This window comes from Glandiceps talaboti, chromosome 4 (assembly GCF_964340395.1).
Source record: "Glandiceps talaboti chromosome 4, keGlaTala1.1, whole genome shotgun sequence".
Taxonomy (NCBI): domain Eukaryota; kingdom Metazoa; phylum Hemichordata; class Enteropneusta; family Spengelidae; genus Glandiceps; species Glandiceps talaboti.
Window position 1 is genome coordinate 3,043,017 of NC_135552.1, and position 26,413 is coordinate 3,069,429.

Consider the following 26,413-nt stretch of genomic DNA (forward strand, 5'->3'; position numbering starts at 1 on the left):
TTCTAAGACCAAGTATGCATGAATGTAGGGATTCTAAGACCTAAGTATGCAGGAATGTAGGGATTCTAAGACCTAAGTATGCAGGAATGTAGGGATTCTAAGACCTAGTATGCAGGAATATAGGGATCTAAGACCTAGTATGCAGGAATATGGGGATCTAAGACCTAGTATGCAGGAATATGGGGATTCTAAGACCTAGTATGCAGGAATGTAGGGATTCTAACACCTAAGTATGCATGAATGTAGGGATTGTAAGACCTAGTATGCAGGAATATGGGGATCTAAGACCTAGTATGCAGGAATATGGGGATCTAAAACCTAGTATGCAGGAATATGGGGATCTAAGACCTAAGTATGCATGAATGTGTGGATTCTAAGACCAAGTATGCATGAATGTGTGGATTCTAACACCTAAGTGTGCATGAATGTGTGGATTCTAAGACCAAGTATGCATGAATGTGGGGATTCTAAGACCAAGTATGCATGAATGTGGGGATTCCAACACCAAGTATGCATGAATGTGGGGATTCCAACACCAAGTATGCATAAATGTGTGGATTCTAAGACGATGCATGAATGTGGGGATTCTAACACCAAGTATGCAGGAATGTGTGGATTCTAAGACGATGCATGAATGTAGGGATTCTAAGACCTGGTATGTATGAATGTAGGGATTCTAAGACCAAGTATGTATGAATGTAGGGATTCTAAGACCTGGTATGCATGAATGTAGGGATTCTAAGACCTGGTATGCATGAATGTAGGGATTCTAAGACCTAAGTATGCATGAATGTAGGGATTCTAAGACCTGGTATGTATGAATGTAGGGATTCTAAGACCTAAGTATGCATGAATGTAGGGATTCTAAGACCTGGTATGTATGAATGTAGGGATTCTAAGACGATGCATGAATGTAGGGATTCTAAGACCTGGTATGCATGAATGTAGGGATTCTAAGACCTAAGTATGCATGAATGTAGGGATTCTAAGACCTGGTATGTATGAATGTAGGGATTCTAAGACCTGGTATGCATGAATGTAGGGATTCTAAGACCAAGTATGTATGAATGTAGGGATTCTAAGACCTGGTATGTATGAATGTAGGGATTCTAAGACCTGGTATGTATGAATGTAGGGATTCTAAGACCTGGTATGCATGAATGTAGGGATTCTAAGACCTGGTATGTATGAATGTGGGGATTCTAAGACCTGGTATGCATGAATGTAGGGATTCTAAGACCTGGTATGCATGAATGTAGGGATTCTAAGACCTGGTATGCATGAATGTAGGGATTCTAAGACCTGGTATGCATGAATGTAGGGATTCTAAGACCTGGTATGCATGAATGTAGGGATTCTAAGACCTGGTATGTATGAATGTAGGGATTCTAAGACCTGGTATGTATGAATGTGGGGATTCTAAGACCTGGTATGCATGAATGTAGGGATTCTAAGACCTGGTATGTATGAATGTAGGGATTCTAAGACCTGGTATGCATGAATGTAGGGATTCTAAGACCTGGTATGCATATGAATGTAGGGATTCTAAGACCTGGTATGCATGAATGTGGGGATTCTAAGACCTGGTATGCATGAATGTGTGGATTCTAAGACCTAAGTATGCATGAATGTAGGGATTCTAAGACCTGGTAGGTATGAATGTGGGGATTCTAAGACCTAAGTATGTATGAATGTAGGGATTCTAAGACCTGGTATGCATGAATGTAGGGATTCTAAGACCTGGTATGCATGAATGTAGGGATTCTAAGACCTGGTATGCATGAATGTAGGTATTCTAAGACCTGGTATGTATGAATGTGGGGATTCTAAGACCTGGTATGCATGAATGTGGGGATTCTAAGACCTGGTATGTATGAATGTAGGGATTCTAAGACCTGGTATGCATGAATGTGGGGATTCTAAGACCTGGTATGCATGAATGTAGGGATTCTAAGACCTGGTATGCATGAATGTAGGGATTCTAAGACCTGGTATGCATGAATGTGTGGATTCTAAGACCTGGTATGCATGAATGTAGGGATTCTAAGACCTGGTATGTATGAATGTAGGGATTCTAAGACCTGGTATTCATGAATGTAGGGATTCTAAGACCTGGTATGCATGAATGTAGGGATTCTAAGACCTGGTATGTATGAATGTAGGGATTCTAAGACCTGGTATGTATGAATGTAGGGATTCTAAGACCTGGTATGCATGAATGTAGGGATTCTAAGACCTGGTATGCATGAATGTAGGGATTCTAAGACCTGGTATGCATGAATGTAGGGATTCTAAGACCTGGTATGCATGAATGTGGGGATTCTAAGACCTGGTATGCATGAATGTAGGGATTCTAAGACCTGGTATGTATGAATGTAGGGATTCTAAGACCTGGTATGTATGAATGTAGGGATTCTAAGACCTGGTATGCATGAATGTAGGGATTCTAAGACCTGGTATGCATGAATGTAGGGATTCTAAGACCTGGTATGTATGAATGTAGGGATTCTAAGACCTGGTATGCATGAATGTAGGGATTCTAAGACCTGGTATGTATGAATGTAGGGATTCTAAGACCTGGTATGTATGAATGTGGGGATTCTAAGACCTGGTATGCATGAATGTAGGGATTCTAAGACCTGGTATGTATGAATGTAGGGATTCTAAGACCTGGTATGTATGAATGTGGGGATTCTAAGACCTGGTATGCATGAATGTAGGGATTCTAAGACCTGGTATGCATGAATGTGGGGATTCTAAGACCTGGTATGCATGAATGTGGGGATTCTAAGACCTGGTATGCATGAATGTAGGGATTCTAAGACCTGGTATGCATGAATGTGGGGATTCTAAGACCTGGTATGTATGAATGTAGGGATTCTAAGACCTGGTATGTATGAATGTGGGGATTCTAAGACCTGGTATGCATGAATGTAGGGATTCTAAGACCTGGTATGCATGAATGTGGGGATTCTAAGACCTGGTATGTATGAATGTGGGGATTCTAAGACCTGGTATGCATGAATGTAGGGATTCTAAGACCTGGTATGCATGAATGTAGGGATTCTAAGACCTGGTATGTATGAATGTAGGGATTCTAAGACCTGGTATGTATGAATGTAGGGATTCTAAGACCTGGTATGCATGAATGTAGGGATTCTAAGACCTGGTATGCATGAATGTAGGGATTCTAAGACCTGGTATGCATGAATGTAGGGATTCTAAGACCTGGTATGCATGAATGTAGGGATTCTAAGACCTAAGTATGCATGAATGTAGGGATTCTAAGACCTGGTATGCATGAATGTAGGGATTCTAAGACCTGGTATGCATGAATGTAGGGATTCTAAGACCTGGTATGTATGAATGTAGGGATTCTAAGACCTGGTATGCATGAATGTGTGGATTCTAAGACCTGGTATGCATGAATGTAGGGATTCTAAGACCTAAGTATGCATGAATGTAGGGATTCTAAGACCTAAGTATGCATGAATGTAGGGATTCTAAGACCTGGTATGCATGAATGTGGGGATTCTAAGACCTGGTATGCATGAATGTAGGGATTCTAAGACCTGGTATGCATGAATGTAGGTATTCTAAGACCTGGTATGTATGAATGTGGGGATTCTAAGACCTGGTATGCATGAATGTAGGGATTCTAAGACCTGGTATGTATGAATGTAGGGATTCTAAGACCTGGTATTCATGAATGTAGGGATTCTAAGACCTGGTATGCATGAATGTAGGGATTCTAAGACCTGGTATGCATGAATGTAGGGATTCTAAGACCTGGTATGTATGAATGTAGGGATTCTAAGACCTGGTATGTATGAATGTAGGGATTCTAAGACCTGGTATGCATGAATGTAGGGATTCTAAGACCTGGTATGCATGAATGTGGGGATTCTAAGACCTGGTATGCATGAATGTGGGGATTCTAAGACCTGGTATGTATGAATGTGGGGATTCTAAGACCTGGTATGCATGAATGTAGGGATTCTAAGACCTGGTATGCATGAATGTGGGGATTCTAAGACCTGGTATGCATGAATGTGGGGATTCTAAGACCTGGTATTCATGAATGTAGGGATTCTAAGACCTGGTATGTATGAATGTAGGGATTCTAAGACCTGGTATGCATGAATGTAGGGATTCTAAGACCTGGTATGTATGAATGTAGGGATTCTAAGACCTGGTATGTATGAATGTGGGGATTCTAAGACCTGGTATGCATGAATGTAGGGATTCTAAGACCTGGTATGTATGAATGTAGGGATTCTAAGACCTGGTATGTATGAATGTGGGGATTCTAAGACCTGGTATGCATGAATGTAGGGATTCTAAGACCTGGTATGCATGAATGTGGGGATTCTAAGACCTGGTATGCATGAATGTGGGGATTCTAAGACCTGGTATGCATGAATGTAGGGATTCTAAGACCTGGTATGCATGAATGTGGGGATTCTAAGACCTGGTATGTATGAATGTAGGGATTCTAAGACCTGGTATGTATGAATGTGGGGATTCTAAGACCTGGTATGCATGAATGTAGGGATTCTAAGACCTGGTATGCATGAATGTGGGGATTCTAAGACCTGGTATGTATGAATGTGGGGATTCTAAGACCTGGTATGCATGAATGTAGGGATTCTAAGACCTGGTATGCATGAATGTAGGGATTCTAAGACCTGGTATGTATGAATGTAGGGATTCTAAGACCTGGTATGTATGAATGTAGGGATTCTAAGACCTGGTATGCATGAATGTAGGGATTCTAAGACCTGGTATGCATGAATGTAGGGATTCTAAGACCTGGTATGCATGAATGTAGGGATTCTAAGACCTGGTATGCATGAATGTAGGGATTCTAAGACCTAAGTATGCATGAATGTAGGGATTCTAAGACCTGGTATGCATGAATGTAGGGATTCTAAGACCTGGTATGCATGAATGTAGGGATTCTAAGACCTGGTATGTATGAATGTAGGGATTCTAAGACCTGGTATGCATGAATGTGTGGATTCTAAGACCTGGTATGCATGAATGTAGGGATTCTAAGACCTAAGTATGCATGAATGTAGGGATTCTAAGACCTAAGTATGCATGAATGTAGGGATTCTAAGACCTGGTATGCATGAATGTAGGGATTCTAAGACCTAAGTATGCATGAATGTAGGGATTCTAAGACCTAAGTATGCATGAATGTAGGGATTCTAAGACCTGGTATGCATGAATGTGTGGATTCTAAGACCTGGTATGCATGAATGTAGGGATTCTAAGACCTGGTATGTATGAATGTAGGGATTCTAAGACCTGGTATTCATGAATGTAGGGATTCTAAGACCTGGTATGCATGAATGTAGGGATTCTAAGACCTGGTATGTATGAATGTAGGGATTCTAAGACCTGGTATGTATGAATGTAGGGATTCTAAGACCTGGTATGCATGAATGTAGGGATTCTAAGACCTGGTATGCATGAATGTAGGGATTCTAAGACCTGGTATGCATGAATGTAGGGATTCTAAGACCTGGTATGCATGAATGTGGGGATTCTAAGACCTGGTATGCATGAATGTAGGGATTCTAAGACCTGGTATGTATGAATGTAGGGATTCTAAGACCTGGTATGTATGAATGTAGGGATTCTAAGACCTGGTATGCATGAATGTAGGGATTCTAAGACCTGGTATGCATGAATGTAGGGATTCTAAGACCTGGTATGTATGAATGTAGGGATTCTAAGACCTGGTATGCATGAATGTAGGGATTCTAAGACCTGGTATGTATGAATGTAGGGATTCTAAGACCTGGTATGTATGAATGTAGGGATTCTAAGACCTGGTATGCATGAATGTAGGGATTCTAAGACCTGGTATGTATGAATGTAGGGATTCTAAGACCTGGTATGCATGAATGTAGGGATTCTAAGACCTGGTATGCATGAATGTAGGGATTCTAAGACCTGGTATTCATGAATGTAGGGATTCTAAGACCTGGTATGCATGGATGTAGGGATTCTAAGACCTGGTATGCATGAATGTGGGGATTCTAAGACCTGGTATGCATGAATGTGGGGATTCTAAGACCTGGTATGTATGAATGTAGGGATTCTAAGACCTAAGTATGCATGAATGTAGGGATTCTAAGACCTGGTATGTATGAATGTAGGGATTCTAAGACCTGGTATGCATGAATGTAGGGATTCTAAGACCTGGTATGCATGAATGTAGGGATTCTAAGACCTGGTATGCATGAATGTGGGGATTCTAAGACCTGGTATGTATGAATGTAGGGATTCTAAGACCTGGTATGCATGAATGTAGGGATTCTAAGACCTGGTATGCATGAATGTAGGGATTCTAAGACCTGGTATGCATGAATGTAGGGATTCTAAGACGATGCATGAATGTAGGGATTCTAAGACCTGGTATGCATGAATGTAGGGATTCTAAGACGATGCATGAATGTAGGGATTCTAAGACCTGGTATGCATGAATGTGTGGATTCTAAGACCTGGTATGTATGAATGTAGGGATTCTAAGACCTGGTATGCATGAATGTAGGGATTCTAAGACCTGGTATGCATGAATGTAGGGATTCTAAGACCTGGTATGCATGAATGTAGGGATTCTAAGACCTGGTATGTATGAATGTAGGGATTCTAAGACCTGGTATGCATGAATGTAGGGATTCTAAGACCTAAGTATGCATGAATGTAGGGATTCTAAGACCTGGTATGCATGAATGTGGGGATTCTAAGACCTGGTATGCATGAATGTAGGGATTCTAAGACCTGGTATGCATGAATGTAGGGATTCTAAGACCTGGTATGCATGAATGTAGGGATTCTAAGACCTGGTATGCATGAATGTAGGGATTCTAAGACCTGGTATGTATGAATGTAGGGATTCTAAGACCTGGTATGTATGAATGTAGGGATTCTAAGACCTGGTATGTATGAATGTAGGGATTCTAAGACCTGGTATGCATGAATGTAGGGATTCTAAGACCTGGTATGCATGAATGTAGGGATTCTAAGACCTGGTATGCATGAATGTAGGGATTCTAAGACCTGGTATGCATGAATGTAGGGATTCTAAGACCTAAGTATGCATGAATGTAGGGATTCTAAGACCTGGTATGCATGAATGTAGGGATTCTAAGACCTGGTATGCATGAATGTAGGGATTCTAAGACCTGGTATGCATGAATGTGGGGATTCTAAGACCTGGTATGCATGAATGTAGGGATTCTAAGACCTGGTATGTATGAATGTAGGGATTCTAAGACCTGGTATGTATGAATGTAGGGATTCTAAGACCTGGTATGCATGAATGTAGGGATTCTAAGACCTGGTATGTATGAATGTAGGGATTCTAAGACCTGGTATGCATGAATGTAGGGATTCTAAGACCTGGTATGTATGAATGTAGGGATTCTAAGACCTGGTATGTATGAATGTAGGGATTCTAAGACCTGGTATGCATGAATGTAGGGATTCTAAGACCTGGTATGTATGAATGTAGGGATTCTAAGACCTAAGTATGCATGAATGTAGGGATTCTAAGACCTGGTATGTATGAATGTAGGGATTCTAAGACCTGGTATGCATGAATGTGGGGATTCTAAGACCTGGTATGCATGAATGTGGGGATTCTAAGACCTGGTATGCATGAATGTGGGGATTCTAAGACCTGGTATGTATGAATGTAGGGATTCTAAGACCTAAGTATGCATGAATGTAGGGATTCTAAGACCTGGTATGTATGAATGTAGGGATTCTAAGACCTGGTATGCATGAATGTAGGGATTCTAAGACCTGGTATGCATGAATGTAGGGATTCTAAGACCTGGTATGCATGAATGTGGGGATTCTAAGACCTGGTATGTATGAATGTAGGGATTCTAAGACCTGGTATGCATGAATGTAGGGATTCTAAGACCTGGTATGCATGAATGTAGGGATTCTAAGACCTGGTATGCATGAATGTAGGGATTCTAAGACGATGCATGAATGTAGGGATTCTAAGACCTGGTATGCATGAATGTAGGGATTCTAAGACGATGCATGAATGTAGGGATTCTAAGACCTGGTATGCATGAATGTGTGGATTCTAAGACCTGGTATGCATGAATGTAGGGATTCTAAGACCTGGTATGCATGAATGTAGGGATTCTAAGACCTGGTATGCATGAATGTGTGGATTCTAAGACCTAAGTATGCATGAATGTAGGGATTCTAAGACCTGGTATGTATGAATGTAGGGATTCTAAGACCTGGTATGTATGAATGTAGGGATTCTAAGACCTGGTATGCATGAATGTAGGGATTCTAAGACCTGGTATGCATGAATGTAGGGATTCTAAGACCTGGTATGTATGAATGTAGGGATTCTAAGACCTGGTATGCATGAATGTAGGGATTCTAAGACCTAAGTATGCATGAATGTAGGGATTCTAAGACCTGGTATGCATGAATGTGGGGATTCTAAGACCTGGTATGCATGAATGTAGGGATTCTAAGACCTGGTATGCATGAATGTAGGGATTCTAAGACCTGGTATGCATGAATGTAGGGATTCTAAGACCTGGTATGCATGAATGTAGGGATTCTAAGACCTGGTATGTATGAATGTAGGGATTCTAAGACCTGGTATGCATGAATGTAGGGATTCTAAGACCTGGTATGCATGAATGTAGGGATTCTAAGACCTGGTATGTATGAATGTAGGGATTCTAAGACCTGGTATGCATGAATGTAGGGATTCTAAGACCTGGTATGTATGAATGTAGGGATTCTAAGACCTGGTATGCATGAATGTAGGGATTCTAAGACCTGGTATGCATGAATGTAGGGATTCTAAGACCTAAGTATGCATGAATGTAGGGATTCTAAGACCTGGTATGTATGAATGTAGGGATTCTAAGACCTGGTATGCATGAATGTAGGGATTCTAAGACCTAAGTATGCATGAATGTAGGGATTCTAAGACCTGGTATGCATGAATGTAGGGATTCTAAGACCTGGTATGCATGAATGTAGGGATTCTAAGACCTGGTATGTATGAATGTAGGGATTCTAAGACCTAAGTATGCATGAATGTGGCTTAAGGCATCTGACTTCCATATTTTACAAGTCATGCAGTTATGTATTAAAGTTGTCTTCTTTTTATATATTTTCAGGATTTGTTAATTCTGTTTGGACTGTAGTGTGGGCATTTACAAACTGGAACATTCATGGAGGTATTAAGAAAGCATTGGCAGTCACAATATCAGTCAATCTTTTCTTAGCACTGGAGGTTCTTGATTTTGCTCCTATATGGTGGACATTTGATGCCCATTCTCTGTGGCATGCATGCACAATTATACCTACCTTATGGTGGTATAGGTAAGTTTCTATTTTGAGGCATATATGACTCTATTGAATTTTCCTAAGTATAATTCCTCACAATGCCAAAGTTCAACTTATCAGTCATTTGATACATGTACGCCCATATTGGAATTTCCCAGAATGCCTTTCACTGTCAAAGTTTTTGTTTTACACAATAAAATTTAGAATTAAATATTTCCTGATAGGAAATTATTTACAAGTTACAAATAGTTCTTTCTGGTGATATTGGAATTATGGTAATTATTTATCCAAACTTTGACCACTTAGTAGTTCTAGGTTTGTCATCATTTAAGATTACTTTACGAAATATTCACCAAGAAAAACTCTTGACTCTAGACAAACTTGGATATTAAATAACATTGGGTAAAATGTAAACATGATTGCTGCAAACTATACCAAGCTTTTAGTGAAATTATAGTCCCCTCTGTGTTGTTCCCCCTCCCCCATTGTCTCAACCATAGTCATCTCTGTGTTGTCCCCCCCCCCATGGTTTCAACCATAGTCATCTCTGTGTTGTCCCCCCCCCATGGTTTCAACCATAGTCATCTCTGTGTTGCCCCCCCCCCCCCATGGTTTCAACCATAGTCATCTCTGTGTTGCCCCCCCCCCCCCCCCCGCCCCCATGGTCTCAACCATAGTCATCTCTGTGTTGTCCCCCCCCCCCATGGTCTCAACCATAGTCATCTCTGTGTTGTCCCCCCCCCCCCCCATGGTCTCAACCATAGTCCTCTCTGTGTTGTCCCCCATGGTCTCAACCATAGTCCTCTCTGTGTTGTCCCCCCCCCCCCCATGGTCTCAATAGTCCTCTCTATGTTGCCTCCCCCCCCCCATGGTCTCAACTATAGTCATCTCTGTGTTGTCCCCCCCCCATGGTCTCAACCATAGTCCTCTCTGTGTTGTCCCCCATGGTCTCAACCATAGTCCCCTCTGTGTTGACCCCCCCACCCCCATGGTCTCAACCATAGTCCCCTCTGTGTTGTCCCCCATGGTCTCAACCATAGTCCTCTCTGTGTTGTCCCCCCCCCATTGTCTCAACCATAGTCCCCTCTGTGTTGACCCCCACCCCCATGGTCTCAACCATAGTCCCCTCTGTGTTGTCCCCCCCCCCCCATGGTCTCATCCATAGTCTCAGTGAAACAATGAAAGTGTCAGCAAACCACCAGTGAAACTGTCCACAATCATATTTATCATCACAATGACTTTGTCTGTCAACTCATTCACACATGTGCTGCCACTTTGTTTTTAGTTGTGTAGCTGTTCTCCAGTAAATTCTATACCTTAGCTAGGTCTCAAACTCAGTACTAGCTGTCCTTAGATTTACCACTACACTAAGAAGTGATTTGTGAAAACTATGGTTTCTATTTTCATTTCGTGATTTCGTTTATTAACATGATATGGAGTAAGTGTATGGGCTTTATGTAACAGAGCTGCATGATGATAATGATGATATACTGAGGGATGAAACTTAATAAAACTCATTGAATTTGAAGTATAACTTATTATACTATGTATCCTTGTCAGTTTAATGGAATTAATAGAGAGTGCTTTGGTAAACATCAGTTATTGTGTCTGAGGTTTTGTAGACCTGGAGTATAACACACACACACACACACACACACACACACACACACACACACACACACACACACACACACACACACACACACATACATACATACATACATACATACATACATACATACATACATACATACATATACACAAGCGACAACAACAACAATAAACATGTCTTCAAAGAAATGGTGACTGCTTGTGAAATAATTTTTTCAAACATTTTTGTGTTTTATTTCAGTTACATCATAGAAGATTCTCTATATTTGTACAAAATCCAACATCGGTTTACAAAAACTGAATAAACATGGTAAATCAAGAAAACCAAAAACACCAATGAAATGCCTTGATAAAAGTGACCAAAGATTCACAAGAATTTATTATTTAGGTTGTATTCTGTCACTTTACCATCCAACAATTGAAAAGTTGGAAACTGAATCATTTACTGTTTTCATGACTTTTCTGGCAATAATTTTGTGATGTGATTTTAAACTTCACTATCCTGTATTCTTAGAAACATTACAGGATACAGTATAAGTCAATATACATAACAAACTTTCAAAGAAAAAATTGTTTCAAACAAATAGGTGACAGTATTTGCAGCTTTTTAAATGGATAAATGTGTACTTATCAAATAAGACAAATCAACCTGGATCTTGAACCAACACATTATGTTATTATAAATATATTTAGTGTCCTGCCATGTCAGGAGGTACAACAAGTTGTTTTATTGGAAGAAAACTTTGTGCTAGTGTGCAGGAAAGTTGCATTAACTTCCCTTACAGACTTACCAATGTATTTTATCACTTTTGTCAAGATTTCCTGAACATTTTCAAAAAAGTAAATTGCCATTTTCTTGCTCAACAGCACCCTCCCTCTATGGCAGACAAATGTCCAACATTGAAACACTAGTCCTATTTTCTCATGAGGATGATGTATTTTTGAGAAAGTATTAGTACCATGGCTTTTTATTTAGCTATGGTCGATTATAGAAATTTGTAACACCAAATATAGATTTGTAATCACATTGTATTTCTTATACAAGTCATTGATATTTTATGATATGTGTCATTTTCACTTGAATCAATATTGATACCATTTACTAGAATGAATGTCATATTTGTAATATTTTTTTAAAATCGAGGTCACTGCCTTCACATGTAAAGGTCCATGACTTTGTCAAGGTTCCTGACTTAACACGTGAAGGTCGTGTGATGGTCACTGACTCTGCATGTCATCAAGGTCATTGACTCCATGTGTCAAGGTCCTTACTTTGTTGTGATGTGTGTTTACACACGTGTCTAGGTCCTCACTTTGTTGTGATGTGTGTTTACACACATGTTAAGGTCCTCACTTTGTTGTGATGTGTGTTTACACACATATCAAGGTCCTCACTTTGTTGTGATGTGTATTTACACACATGTCAAGGTCCTCACTTTGTTGTGATGTGTGTTTACACACATGTCAAGGTCCTCACTTTGCTGTGGTGTGTTTTTACACACATGTCAAGGTCCTCACTTTGCTGTGATGTGTTTTTACACACATGTCAAGGTCCTCACTTTGCTGTGATGTGTTTTTACACACATGTCAAGGTCCTCACTTTGCTGTGATGTGTTTTTACACACATGTCAAGGTCCTCACTTTGCTGTGATGTGTTTTTACACACATGTCAAGGTCCTCACTTTGCTGTGATGTGTTTTTACACACATGTCAAGGTCCTCACTTTGCTGTGATGTGTTTTTACACACATGTCAAGGTCCTCACTTTGCTGTGATGTGTTTTTACACACATGTCAAGGTCCTCACTTTGCTGTGATGTGTTTTTACACACATGTCAAGGTCCTCACTTTGCTGTGATGTGTTTTTACACACATGTCAAGGTCCTCACTTTGCTGTGATGTGTTTTTACACACATGTCATGGTCCTCACTTTGCTGTGATGTGTTTTTACACACATGTCAAGGTCCTCACTTTGCTGTGATGTGTTTTTACACACATGTCAAGGTCCTCACTTTGCTGTGATGTGTTTTTACACACATGTCATGGTCCTCACTTTGCTGTGATGTGTTTTTACACACATGTCAATGGGCCAATCAACAAGAAGTTGAAAACTGAAGAAGAATACAATTTCAGCAGAATCTATTTATTTGACAACTATGGCCAATTTATATATATATAATTAAACTGAGTCCAAAATACATTGACCATTCCAAATGGTCAATTTCATGGTCATTATATGCACAAAAAAGTGGAAATAGGCTATTTTTCTTCACCATTTTGTGCATAATATGGGTGATTTTTAAGGTCTGTGGCTGGAAATTTCAGCCAACCACTGAGACCTATGAACCATCTCTGGTTTGTGGCTTGAAATTCCAGCCAACCTCAGAGACCTATGAACCAGTGATAGTTCGTAGCTGGAAATTCCAGCCAACATCAGACACTTATGAACCATCTCTGGTTTGTGGCTGGAAATTCCAGCCAACATCAGACATTTATGAACCATCTCTGGTGAAAATGAGAACAAATCTGTCAAAAACCTATTAACTTTTAAGGTGGGTCATTATGTCTTGGAAAAGGTCAATGTATTTTGGACTCAGTTAATATATAAAACGTATCTTCAAAAAGGTTTAATCTAGATTTTCCAAGTCCCAAATTTCATTATACATACATATCTGGACAGGAATTATGTTGTATTTGAAACCAGTGGAAAACTGACAAATGCCAACCAATAGAAAATATTATGTCAACAGACAGGCAGACATTGAGTTAAAAAGTGGACTTCATTCAGAAATTCTAAATGAATACAAAAGGAAAAAAATGACATGGGCAAGGGATTTACAAAACTTAAACCCTTTCATTTAGTGTTTTCTGACAAATGATTTTGTCATCTATGGCCAAGATATAGAACATTCCTTTTTGAAGAGAAACCAATCTAAACCAAATATATATTGCAAATAGTTTGATACAGATGGTACACAAGCAATGTATGGCCAATGACAAATTGAAAATACTTATAAATAGACAGAAAACAACTAATGTTTCAAATAGTTTTTACAGGTTGATAAATACTACATGGGATATGAAGCTTGTATCGAGTATTGAAATATTCAGACATGAAACAAAAACCATTTTTAGATATGATATGACGTGATAAAATTATAAAACAAAATATGAGATTTTTGACAACTTTAATTTTGTTTGTTTTTACTGTGGTGTGGTAGAGTTTATTTAATTACAATTTATGTTCTTGAGTACTTGTCGTCTCATAATCAAAGTGAATACTGTTCGTAATATTCAAAGTGAATACTATGCTTAATATTCAAAGTGAATACTTTACGTAATATTCAAAGTGAATACTATACGTAATATGTTTTACATCACAAACATTGTGTATTGCATCACTAGTTTTGTGCATTACATCACAAATGCTGTGCACTATGTTACTTGTATTGTTTTACATCACAGATTTTGTGCATTCATGATTTGATTACATTGTGTCACTAGTTTTGTGTATTACATCACAGATTTTGTGTTTTGTCACATTGTGTCACTAGTTTTGTGCATTTCATCACTTGTTTTTAGCACAACTGAAGTGATAAGGTTCATTAGTGCTATAGCATGGTGTGGTGTCTGTCGGTCTGTTGTCTGTCGGTGTGTGTGTGTGTGTATGTGTGTGTGGACGACTTAAACTCAAAAACCGCCAGACCGATTGCCTTTGTATGTGGTGGGGAGATAACTTTTGGTGTCTAGTTGGGAAATTGTTCAAAGCAGACTGATCGCATCTCAGGTATGTGATTTGGGTCAAAAAATGTCATTTTTGGTATAAACAAAAAAAAACAAAAAAAACAAACAAAAAACTTAAACTCATAAACTACTGGGCAATTTGGTCTGAAATTTGGTGGGAGTGTTCTTAGGGGTGTCTAAACTACGATTTGTTCATGACATGATTTCATATGTAATATGCAAATTAGGGCTAAAAATGTGTCTTTTTTGGTCAAAAACCTATAATTCCAAACCTACTGAGCAGATTGGGTTGAAACTTAATGGGGATGCATCTGGGGGTGTGTATATATGAAGAAATATTAAGCATATAATCATCTCATCAGTGATATGCAAATTAGGTGTAAAAATGTGAATTTTGGTCAAAAATTTATATCTCAAAAAGTACTTTGTCAATGAGACTGAAACTTGGTGAAATGTTTCTAGAAGTGTTATTTGCAGATTTTCTCAAACATTTTGACACAATTGGCCCTAGCAACCACAATCACACCGTTAGCAACTACCAAATGGCAGTATATTTTGGTCAAATAACAACATTATCTGGTATATTCAGCATATGAACACCTATACCTAGCATGGATCAGTATGCGGGTAAATATTTTTAAAAACTACAGTTTTGCTACAACGCCATTGGGGCTATTTTTGTGTATTGTGGTACATGGCTTCTTTATGTTTATCACCTGTTGTGTAAGTTGATCTTTATTGTGTGTATTTTATTTATTGTTTTGGTGGCTAAATTTATCTTGTGTACTACATAACTAACCTGTGTGTTACATCACTAGATTGTATACTACATAACTAATCTGTGTGTTACATCACTAGATTGTATACTACATAACTAATCTGTGTGTTACATCACTAGTTTGTGTACTACATAACTAATCTGTGTGTTACATCACTAGTTTGTGTACTACATAACTAATCTGTGTGTTACATCACTAGATTGTGTACTACGTAACTAATCTGTGTGTTACATCACTAGTTTGTGTACTACATAACTAATCTGTGTGTTACATCACTAGTTTGTGTACTACATAACTAATCTGTGTGTTACATCACTAGTTTGTGTACTACATAACTGATCTATGTGTTACATCACTAGATTGTGTACTACATAACTAATCTGTGTGTTACATCACTAGATTGTGTACTACATAACTAATCTGTGTGTTACATCACTAGTTTGTGTACTACATAACTAATCTGTGTGTTACATCACTAGTTTGTGTACTACATAACTAATCTGTGTGTTACATCACTAGATTGTGTACTACATAACTAATCTGTGTGTTACATCACTAGTTTGTGTACTACATAACTGATCTATGTGTTACATCACTAGTTTGTGTACTACATAACTAATCTGTGTGTTACATCACTAGATTGTGTACTACATAACTAATCTGTGTGTTACATCACTAGTTTGTGTACTACATAACTAATCTGTGTGTTACATCACTAGATTGTGTACTACGTAACTAATCTGTGTGTTACATCACTAGATTGTGTACTACATAACTGATCTATGTGTTACATCACTAGATTGTGTACTACATAACTGATTTATGTGTTACATCACTAGATTGTGTACTACATAACTAATCTATGTGTTACATCACTAGATTGTGTACTACATAACTGATTTATGTGTTACATCACTAGATTGTGTACTACATAACTAATCTGTGTGTTACATCACTAGATTGTGTACTACATAACTAATCTGTGTGTTACATCACTAGATTGTGTTCTACATAACTGATCTATGTGTTACATCACTAGTTTGTGTACTACATAACTGATCTATGTGTTACATCACTAGATTGTGTACTACATAACTGATTTATGTGTTACATCACTAGTTTGTGTACTACATAACTGATCTATGTGTTACATCACTAGATTGTGTACTACATAACTAATCTGTGTGTTACATCACTAGTTTGTGTACTACATAACTGATCTATGTGTTACATCACTAGATTGTGTTCTACATAACTGATCTATGTGTTACATCACTAGTTTGTGTACTACATAACTGATCTATGTGTTACATCACTAGATTGTGTACTACATAACTGATTTATGTGTTACATCACTAGTTTGTGTACTACATAACTGATCTATGTGTTACATCACTAGATTGTGTACTACATAACTAATCTGTGTGTTACATCACTAGATTGTGTTCTACATAACTGATTTATGTGTTACATCACTAGTTTGTGTACTACATAACTAATCTGTGTGTTACATCACTAGTTTGTGTACTACATAACTAATCTGTGTGTTACATCACTAGATTGTGTACTACATAACTGATCTATGTGTTACATCACTAGATTGTGTACTACATAACTAATCTGTGTGTTACATCACTAGTTTGTGTTCTACATAACTAATCTGTGTGTTACATCACTAGTTTGTGTTCTACATAACTGATCTGTGTGTTACATCACTGGTTTTGTGTATCACATCACTGGTTTTTGTGAACTTCAGTTGAAGTAACTTTAATTTCAACACATCTCAGACTTGACAGTTGTCATGGAAACACCATCCAGAAGACAACAAATTTATAACTGAAACTTTTCTAGAATGTAAAATGTAGTAAATTTGGAGCTGTCTAATTAGTATTGCAAACTAATTTTTTCTGACATAATATGTAATAGAGTGATTGTATTCATATCATATCTAATTTGCCAAAAATATGGAGAGGGTATATAATAAATGTTGCAGAAATTTCACAGCTATTTTTGTAGATTCCATGAAAGTGAATTCTTGGTAACGATGTATTTTGTGATTGTATTTACAATGACACTTAGCTTTAAATAATGGAACAAATCAATATGAATGTTTCTGAATGTGATGTATATTTATGTAAATTTGATAATAATTATAACAAAGTGACTGATACTGTATGTAAAGTGTCCTTAGAGCATAACTAGAAGAAATCATATTTTTTGTAGGAATGATATGTTTGACAAATATTTTGCAAATAAAGTTTCAGTCCTAACCCATTCTGTGAAACTATTTGTCTCTGTATTCATGGCAATGCAGCTGACAGTGTCTCTGTATTCATGGCAATACTGCTGTATTCATGGCAATACAGCTGACAGTGTCTCTGTATTCATGGCAATGTAACTGACAGTCTCTCTGTATTCATGGCAATGCAGCTGACAGTGTCTCTGTATTCATGGCAATGTAACTGACAGTCTCTCTGTATTCATGGCAATGCAGCTGACAGTGTCTCTGTATTCATGGCAATGTAACTGACAGTCTCTCTGTATTCATGGCAATGCAGCTGACAGTGTCTCTGTATTCATGGCAATACTGCTGTATTCATGGCAATACAGCTGACAGTGTCTCTGTATTCATGGCAATGTAACTGACAGTCTCTCTGTATTCATGGCAATGCAGCTGACAGTGTCTCTGTATTCATGGCAATACAGCTCACAGTGTCTGTGTTCATGGCAATGCAGCCCACAGTGTCTCTGTATTCATGGCAATAGCAGCTGACAGTGTCTCTGTATTCATGGCAATGTAACTGACAGTGTCTCTGTATTCATGGCAATACAGCTCACAGTGTCTGTGTTCATGGCAATGCAGCCCACAGTGTCTCTGTATTCATGGCAATAGCAGCTGACAGTGGGACAAGTCTTAGGCACACAACAATATTGATACCTCTCTAATACAAGACATTCCTATTACCCACCTTATTTACTTGTCATTTTCACAAGCCATATCATATCATATGTATATTTTAATTTATACAACAAAACTATTATTATCATGTCTTGGACTGTACCCTATAATTGTAGTTCACCATGATGTTACAAGAAGGCTCCCCACATGGGGGAGGGGGACGGGCTAAAATCAATGCATGACATGACGAATGTATTATGACTGCACCTGAGGTAAACACAAATGTACGGTCTTATGACTTTCACCTACAGGGCTAGACCCAGCCAACCAATCAGAAGTCTGGGATTGTTGTACATGCAGATTATAAGCCATTTATAACATATGAATACATTCTAATTCTCAAACAAAGGAATTTCTAAATTTTTAGCATGCAACAAATTATGCAAAACTAAGTATAAGACAGTGGCTACAAATCAAATGGAATCGTCATTTTCAGCTCAGTTCAGTTGTGCTATAGGGATTGCCCGGCGTCTGTCTGTCTGTGTGTGTGTGTGTGTGTGTAAACAACTTAAAGTCAAAAACTGCTGAACCGATTGCCATGATATTTGGTGGGTCCATTACCTTGGGTGTCTAGTTGGGAAATTGTTCAAATCAAAATGATCGCATCACAGGTGTGTGATTTGGGTCAAAAAATGATATTTTTGGTCAAAAAACTTAAACTCAGAAACTATTGGGCAGATTGGTGCGAAATTTGGTGGGAATATTCTTAAGGGGGTATAAAGTAAGATTTGTTCATGACATGATGATTCCATCAGTAATGTGCAAATTAGGGCTAAAAATGTGTCATCTTGGTTAAAAATCTATAATTCCAAAACTACTGAGCAGATTGGGCTGAAATTTAATGGGAATGTATCTAGGGATGTATGGACAAAGAAATATTAAGCATACAATGATTCCATGAGTGATATGCAAATTAGGTGTAAAAATGTTCCATTTTGATCAAAAATTTTTATCTCAAAAAGTACTTGGTCAATGAGTCTGAAACTTGGTGAGATGTTTCTGAAAGTGTTATTCTGCAGATTTTCTTCAAACCCATGGCCACGCCCTTATCAACAACCAAATGGCAGTATATTTTGGGTAAATAACAACATCATCTGGTAGGCATCACGGATTCACTTCGTCCCATTTTCAACTCGTCCCATTTCAACTCGCCCCAATTTCAACTCGCCCCATTTTCAACTCGCCCCATTTTTAACTCGTCCCAACAACACTAGGAAACGTTTATAAATCTAAACGATAAGTGGACTCGAAGTACGGGGACCGAAAGATTTACACGATTTTACCTACGTAGCCAGTTGAAGCGTAGCAAATGTAACATTTCGTAGCAGAAAGTGGTGTGGGTTTTGGCTAAGTGTTTGGTAGATCTAGAACTTATACTAGCACAACAACTTTCCTCAGTCATGGAATATCACTTTTCAAACTTTTAGGACTTAATGTTTACAACCCAAATAAGAAATAATAATGATAATAACCAGGGAGAATATTAGTGACTGACATGCGCACGACTTCCGCGCGTACGGGTTTTGGAGACGTGTCTCTTCTCCCTAGTTACTTTAACCATGGATGTATTAGTGCTCACTAATACATCCATGCTTTAACGCAACTAAGTATGTGTTTACAGTGCAAGTGGTACTTTATTAGTGGAATACAAGATACCACATACCCTCCAAACTGAGTACTACTAGCTTCGATTTCATATAAATTATATTGTAAAGAGTTGGGGCGAGTTGAAAATGGGGCGAATTGAAATTGGGACGAGTTGAAAATTGGATGAGTTGAGTGGGACGAGTTGAAAAGGGACGAGTTGATCCGTCACCGGCATCACGTTATCTTGAAGAGTCAGCATTTCCCATGTCCAATGAGGAGACACAACATATCTAAGTCTGTTTGATTTAGGTTCACAAGTGTTGTCGCGTGATCAGAGTAGTAATATCAAGAAAATGACAACATAAACTGCCAGTTCCTTAAAACCCAATCATAGCGGGGAAGTATGTCATTCTCAATGAATTGTTCTCTACATAGTTTACTTTTGATCGTTTGTTGTTTGGCGTCGTCTATTATTTGTTCTCAGTTCTCAAGATCTTGTTTCTTTTCTACTTCGTCTTGTTTATCAGAAACTTCTGTCTGTTTCTGTTCAAATACTGTCTTCCATTTGTTCAATTCGTCATTTTTTAAAACAATAACTTGTTCACTATTCGCTGTTGAATGAAAAGAAATTAATCATACATGAATATGGGTTGTCTTTTGACGAGTAATACATTACTCTATAGGTGAGCGCGCATAGCTGCGGCATTTGTTTTGAGTGAATTTGCGTTTATTTCAGTGAGTATTTATGAGGCCTAAAAAAATTGTTTGGTTCCGGTTACCCAATCCCACCTAGTTTTTCACTGCCGACCCCGAAAGAAAAAAATCGCGTCTCGCAAGAAATAGTATATCCGGAAACTGACATCAACTTAAAAAGACACAGTGTATGGCGTAGAATGCCTGCCAATATTCGAAAATACAATACTGCAATGACTATATGCAATACTGCAATGACTATATGCAATACTACAATGACTATATGCAATACTGCAATGACTATATGCGATATGACTATATGAGATGACTATATGCGATATGACTACATGAGGTGACTACATGCGATATGACTACATGCGATGTGACTACATGAGATGACTACATGCGATATGACTACATGAGATGACTACATGCGATATGACTACATGAGGTGACTACATGCGATGTGACTACATGAGATGACTACATGCGATATGACTACATGAGATGACTACATGCGACATGACTACATGAGATGACTATATGCAATACTGCGATGATGACATGATATGCGGCGATTTTGTAATGACGTTATGCCATTCGTAGATTATTCAATACGCATAATACGAGTATTGATATGAAACAGGCTAGGGAGTACTCCTCAGCATGTTGCACCGTTGCACGTGGTAAGAGTGGACCATTTGATATCCTGGGGGGGGGGCTTGGAAGATTTTGGGGGAAAAAAGATGCCAAATGGATTTGCTTGAAAAAAAAATCCGGATATGAGAGGGTTATGGAAAAAAAAGATGGACCACTGCTGCTAGAAAAAAAATGTCTTGGCAGGGAAATGGTGCACAGGTTCGAGTATACTGTTCAAATTGCTCGTACCTCTCCAACCAGGACACTTGTCAAATCATGACAAACAGTTTCAAACACATGTCAGGGACCAGTCAGTTTCGTTAGCCTGTGGTACATATAATATTTGTTCTTGTCTCTGTTTCTTTCATAAATGGTTTAAATATTACTTCATGTAAGGGTTCAAACATAACTATACATAAAAAATATACATATAATACATGTATTACCTAGCTACAACACTAGTTACAGAACATGCCATGTAAGTGTTTGGCTGTTTCACAATCAGTGCTTCACTTATCTTACACTTTGGGGCAAAAGTGAACTTGAAGGTTTTGTAATGGTAACCTTCATACTATTGGATAGTTTATAAAAGAACTTAATCTAAATTGTTCTAGTCTCTTCAGTATGAATTTGTCAAAAGGGATGATATACTTCCTATTTCAGACACTACATGTATCGACACCACAACTCAAATTCAAGTTTATATTGTACACTAGGTATGACCTCCTAAAGTGCTCTAACACATCAGTAACTTTACTATAAATGCAATATCAATGACCCTATACCAATGTTACAGGCCCACTTTTATAACATGGAAAACTTATGTAAAAAGTTATATTTACTTTAGCTTTTCGAAGTTTGGCAATATATATCTCAGAGGCTATGAATAACCTAAAAATCGCCTAAATAGAAACAAAAAACTGCAGATCTGGCGGGGGGGGGCCCTTGGACTCCATCACCCCAGAGGCCACTCATTCGTTAAACCAACAATAAGATTCACCAAAATTGGTAAAAAAAAACTTAAAAAGCTTCTAGGGGAGATCCCCTAGGACCCCCCCCCCCATAAGAGGTAGACATGTCCAAGCCTCAAATCAAAGTTCTTCCCTCCACCTCTTACTGTCAAGATGCTATGAAATTTTATTTCAAAAATGTTTCAACCATGTGTAGTTGCTTTTTACATGTTAGAGCTGTCTTGTAAAGCTTGCAAATTATTGTCTGAAAGTGTCTGTGAATAGCCTAAACATTGCTTGAGAAGTAAAAAAAACCTCGAGGGCTTCTAGGGGGACCCCCGAGAACCCCCCGTAAGAGGTAGACATGTTCCAGTCTCAAATCAAAGTTCTTTCCTCCAACTCTTACTGTCAAGATGCTATGAAACTTTATTTCAAAAATGTTTCAACCTCACAGAGTTGCTTTTTACATGTTAGAGCTGTCTTGTAAAATTTGTAAATTATTGTCTGAAAGTGTCTGTGAATAGCCTAAACATTGCCTTTAGAAGTAAAAATCATCCAGGCCGTTTTCTAGGGGGAGACCCGCTAGAACCCCCCCCCCCCCATTCACAGACACTCGCACAAGAGGTGGACATATCCCAGTCTCAAAGCTCTTCCCTCTACAACTTACTGTCAGATGCTATGAAACTTTATTCAGGGGGGGGGGGGTCAGTGACTTTTTGTCGGCCGAATGGAAAAAAAACACTGACACCCCCCCCCCCCCATCCACCAATCTGGAGAAACTGACCGGTCTATCTGAATGTTTGAGCTCACCAATCAAGTTTCCGATTTGTATTTTCAGTGTGTCACCATACCATGGCATGCTTATTTAATTGAAAATCAAACATGTATGAAATATGTAGTTTTTTTAAATATAATATGTGTGTGATAGAACAGCATCTTTTTACTCTCTCTATTACCGTGTGCCAAAACCAAACAGAAAAGTGTGGCAACAAATGTAGGTGTTCAACATTGACGTAAAAAAAATCCGGATATCTCAAAGAAGCAAAGAAAAAAAAAGTTGCCAGCATAGGAAAAGGAGAAAAAAATAATTCTCAGGCAAGCAGGTGGGAAAAAAAATAATGACTCTCCACCAATCTTCCAAGCCCCCCAGGATATCGAATGGTCTACCCCTTATGCATATTGAATAATCTACGAATGGCATAACGTCATTACAAAATCGCCGCATATCATGTCATCATATCGCATCGCAGTATTGCATGTAGTCATCTAATGTAGTCATATCGCATGTAGTCATCTCATGTAGTCACATCGCATGTAGTCACCTCATGTAGTCATATCGCATGTAGTCATCTCATGTAGTCATATCGCATGTAGTCACCTCATGTAGTCATATCGCATGTAGTCATCTCATGTAGTCATGTGTGTCATTTAGATTTATTGTCATGTGTGCATCATTCGCCTTGTGTGTGCGTCATTTATAGTCACGAGCACAGGGCACGTATTATTGCTTAGATTGCCGCCCTGGATCGCCGTTTTCTTAGGAAAATATCGTACGAATCCTGCTGCTACAAATGTGTCAATCTCTAAAGTAGCGGAAATGTTTTTTCCTTACTTACAGGTAGGAATATATAGTCAAAAGGTTGTTATATCTAGTCTGTAGACCAGGAAAACAACAATCTAAGAAATATTACACGCCCCTGTGGTCATACGTGCATTACTTGCCTTATGTGTGTCATTTATTTCCATACGCTAGTCATTTGCCATAAGATGTGTGTCATTTGCTCTTACGCATACATAATTAATTTTGTGTGTCACTTACGTTAGACTGTAAGATACGTCCTGACGTTCCGCCCTCACCGGCGTGGGAGGGGTTGGCTGAAGTGTGAGGGCGCCCCATCACGGCGTACCTTACAGACTACACTTACGTTCATCATCATCACACATCATGATCAAATGTAGACGAATAATAAAAAGTAAGTACCCTAGAGAAGACACTTAACACTCTAAGCCGTCAGATGTAGGTGATGTACACTTGATATCTTGTAGATGTAATAGAAATTGCCTTGAATGACAGCCACAAAAGCCAGACGATAGTACTTTCAGTTGGTCATTATATGTATAGACTATTTATAGAACTTATGGTATATTTTATTTCATTTATTTCATTCATCTAGATTAACTGGTATATACCGAGTACCGTTATGATATGGCAAGTCGGGCAAAAAAGTCCCCTGAACGTTAGATCCTTGATATTTTTATTGTCCATTCCTAATCCCAATGATATGATGTACAGGGTTGGTAGAACTTCACTGAGCTCTGTTGAAATGTGGCGCATGAAATATTGAATCTAACGTCCATATTATCTAGTCAATGCTAGGGGTATCATTGCTGCCAAGCAATTCTTTGTCGCTTCCTTTGAGTTGCCATACATACCCTTTTATATACAATAGGCCACAGTTTTTCCTTTATTTTTATTTATTACTTTTATTTATTTATTTATTTATTTATTTTTTTTTTTTGAGGGGGGGGCAAGTTTAATACACACACTCACAATGCTTGACAGCCAATAGTGAGGAGTTATGAGGGTATGGTGCCATTATAACTCTCAAACATGAAAACCTATAGTTTGTGTTGGTGTTGGTGTAAAAATAACTTGAATATGACACAGGGCGAACATGACGAATGCAGGTGGAGACGCGGGAAGGATGGCGAATGCAGATGAAGACGCAGCGAAGATGATGAATGCAAACGGAGACGTGGTGAAATTGGTGACAGTGGTGGAAGTGCGAAATTTGTGTCTGTGGATGTTAAGTATGAGAGAAAGTCCATAGCCAGGCAAGTGAAAATAATCCAAACTACCGACCCTCTGACCTAACCTAACCTGAGGACAACCCAAAATGAGAAGAAAAAGAAAAAAGATGAACCGTTTGTGTATATGTAATATGTGGTCATGCATAGTGATGGCAAAAAAGGACCGAGGCGTGAGGTAGTTGATGGCGATGATGATGAAAATACGGGTAGTATTTGAAATGTGTAGGTTGGAGAGGGGGTTATAAGAACAACAGTCACTCATTCATTCATTCATACTTAGAAAAGTAAAAGCATTTTAATTTCACAAGATTTTGATAATCATTTTCTTTGGCTTTTGTAACCATCTATTGTTTTGTTATAGTTCCATGCTAATGTTATAAAAAAATAGTATAAAAATTAAAATTACTGAAAATGTAACATGTAAAATTAACTATATATGCAGTGTGCGTGAACAAAAAGAGTGTTTCCTGTCAACAGATGGGTAGGACATTGTGTTTTTATATTTGTCAGGGGGGGGGGGATTGTTTTGTGGATGAATTGCAGGGGGGGGGTCACTATTTTTAAGTACAACATGAACGGTTGCTAGTATTCAATTCCCACATTTCTTGCAATAGTGCTATTCAATACCGGTTGCTAGTATTCAATTCCCACATTTCTTGCAATAGTGCTATTTAATACCGGGTGCTAGTATTCAATTCCCACATTTCTTGCAATAGTGCTATTTAATACCGGGTGCTAGTATACAATTCCCACATTTCTTGCAATAGTGCTATTTAATACCGGTTGCTAGTATTCAATTCCCACATTTCTTACAATAGTGCTATTTAATACCGGGTGCTAGTATTCAATTCCCACATTTCTTGCAATAGTGCTATTTAATACCGGGTGCTAGTATTCAATTCCCACATTTCTTGCAATAGTGCTATTTAATACCGGGTGCTAGTATTCAATTCCCACATTTCTTGCAATAGTGCTATTTAATACCGGGTGCTAGTATACAATTCCCACATTTCTTGCAATAGTGCTATTTAATACCGGTTGCTAGTATTCAATTCCCACATTTCTTACAATAGTGCTATTTAATACCGGGTGCTAGTATTCAATTCCCACATTTCTTGCAATAGTGCTATTTAATACCGGGTGCTAGTATTCAATTCCCACATTTCTTGCAATAGTGCTATTTAATACCGGGTGCTAGTATTCAATTCCCACATTTCTTGCAATAGTGCTATTTAATACCGGGTGCTAGTATACAATTCCCACATTTCTTGCAATAGTGCTATTTAAT

The 26,413-nt window shown here is 38.3% G+C and overlaps 1 protein-coding gene across 1 annotated transcript in view; it reads left to right on the forward strand.

The window, feature by feature from the left end:
• LOC144434535 (GPI-specific phospholipase A2-like PGAP3) overlaps positions 1 to 11,325 on the forward strand; it is a 49,234-nt gene extending 37,909 nt beyond the window's left edge. Inside the window, exons 7-8 of the mRNA XM_078122999.1 lie at positions 9,186 to 9,390; positions 11,207 to 11,325. Coding sequence (XP_077979125.1) covers positions 9,186 to 9,390; positions 11,207 to 11,270 — 269 coding nt within the window. The 3' untranslated portion in view covers positions 11,271 to 11,325. The remainder of the gene's footprint in view (positions 1 to 9,185; positions 9,391 to 11,206) is intronic.
• Positions 11,326 to 26,413: the final 15,088 nt, after the last annotated feature.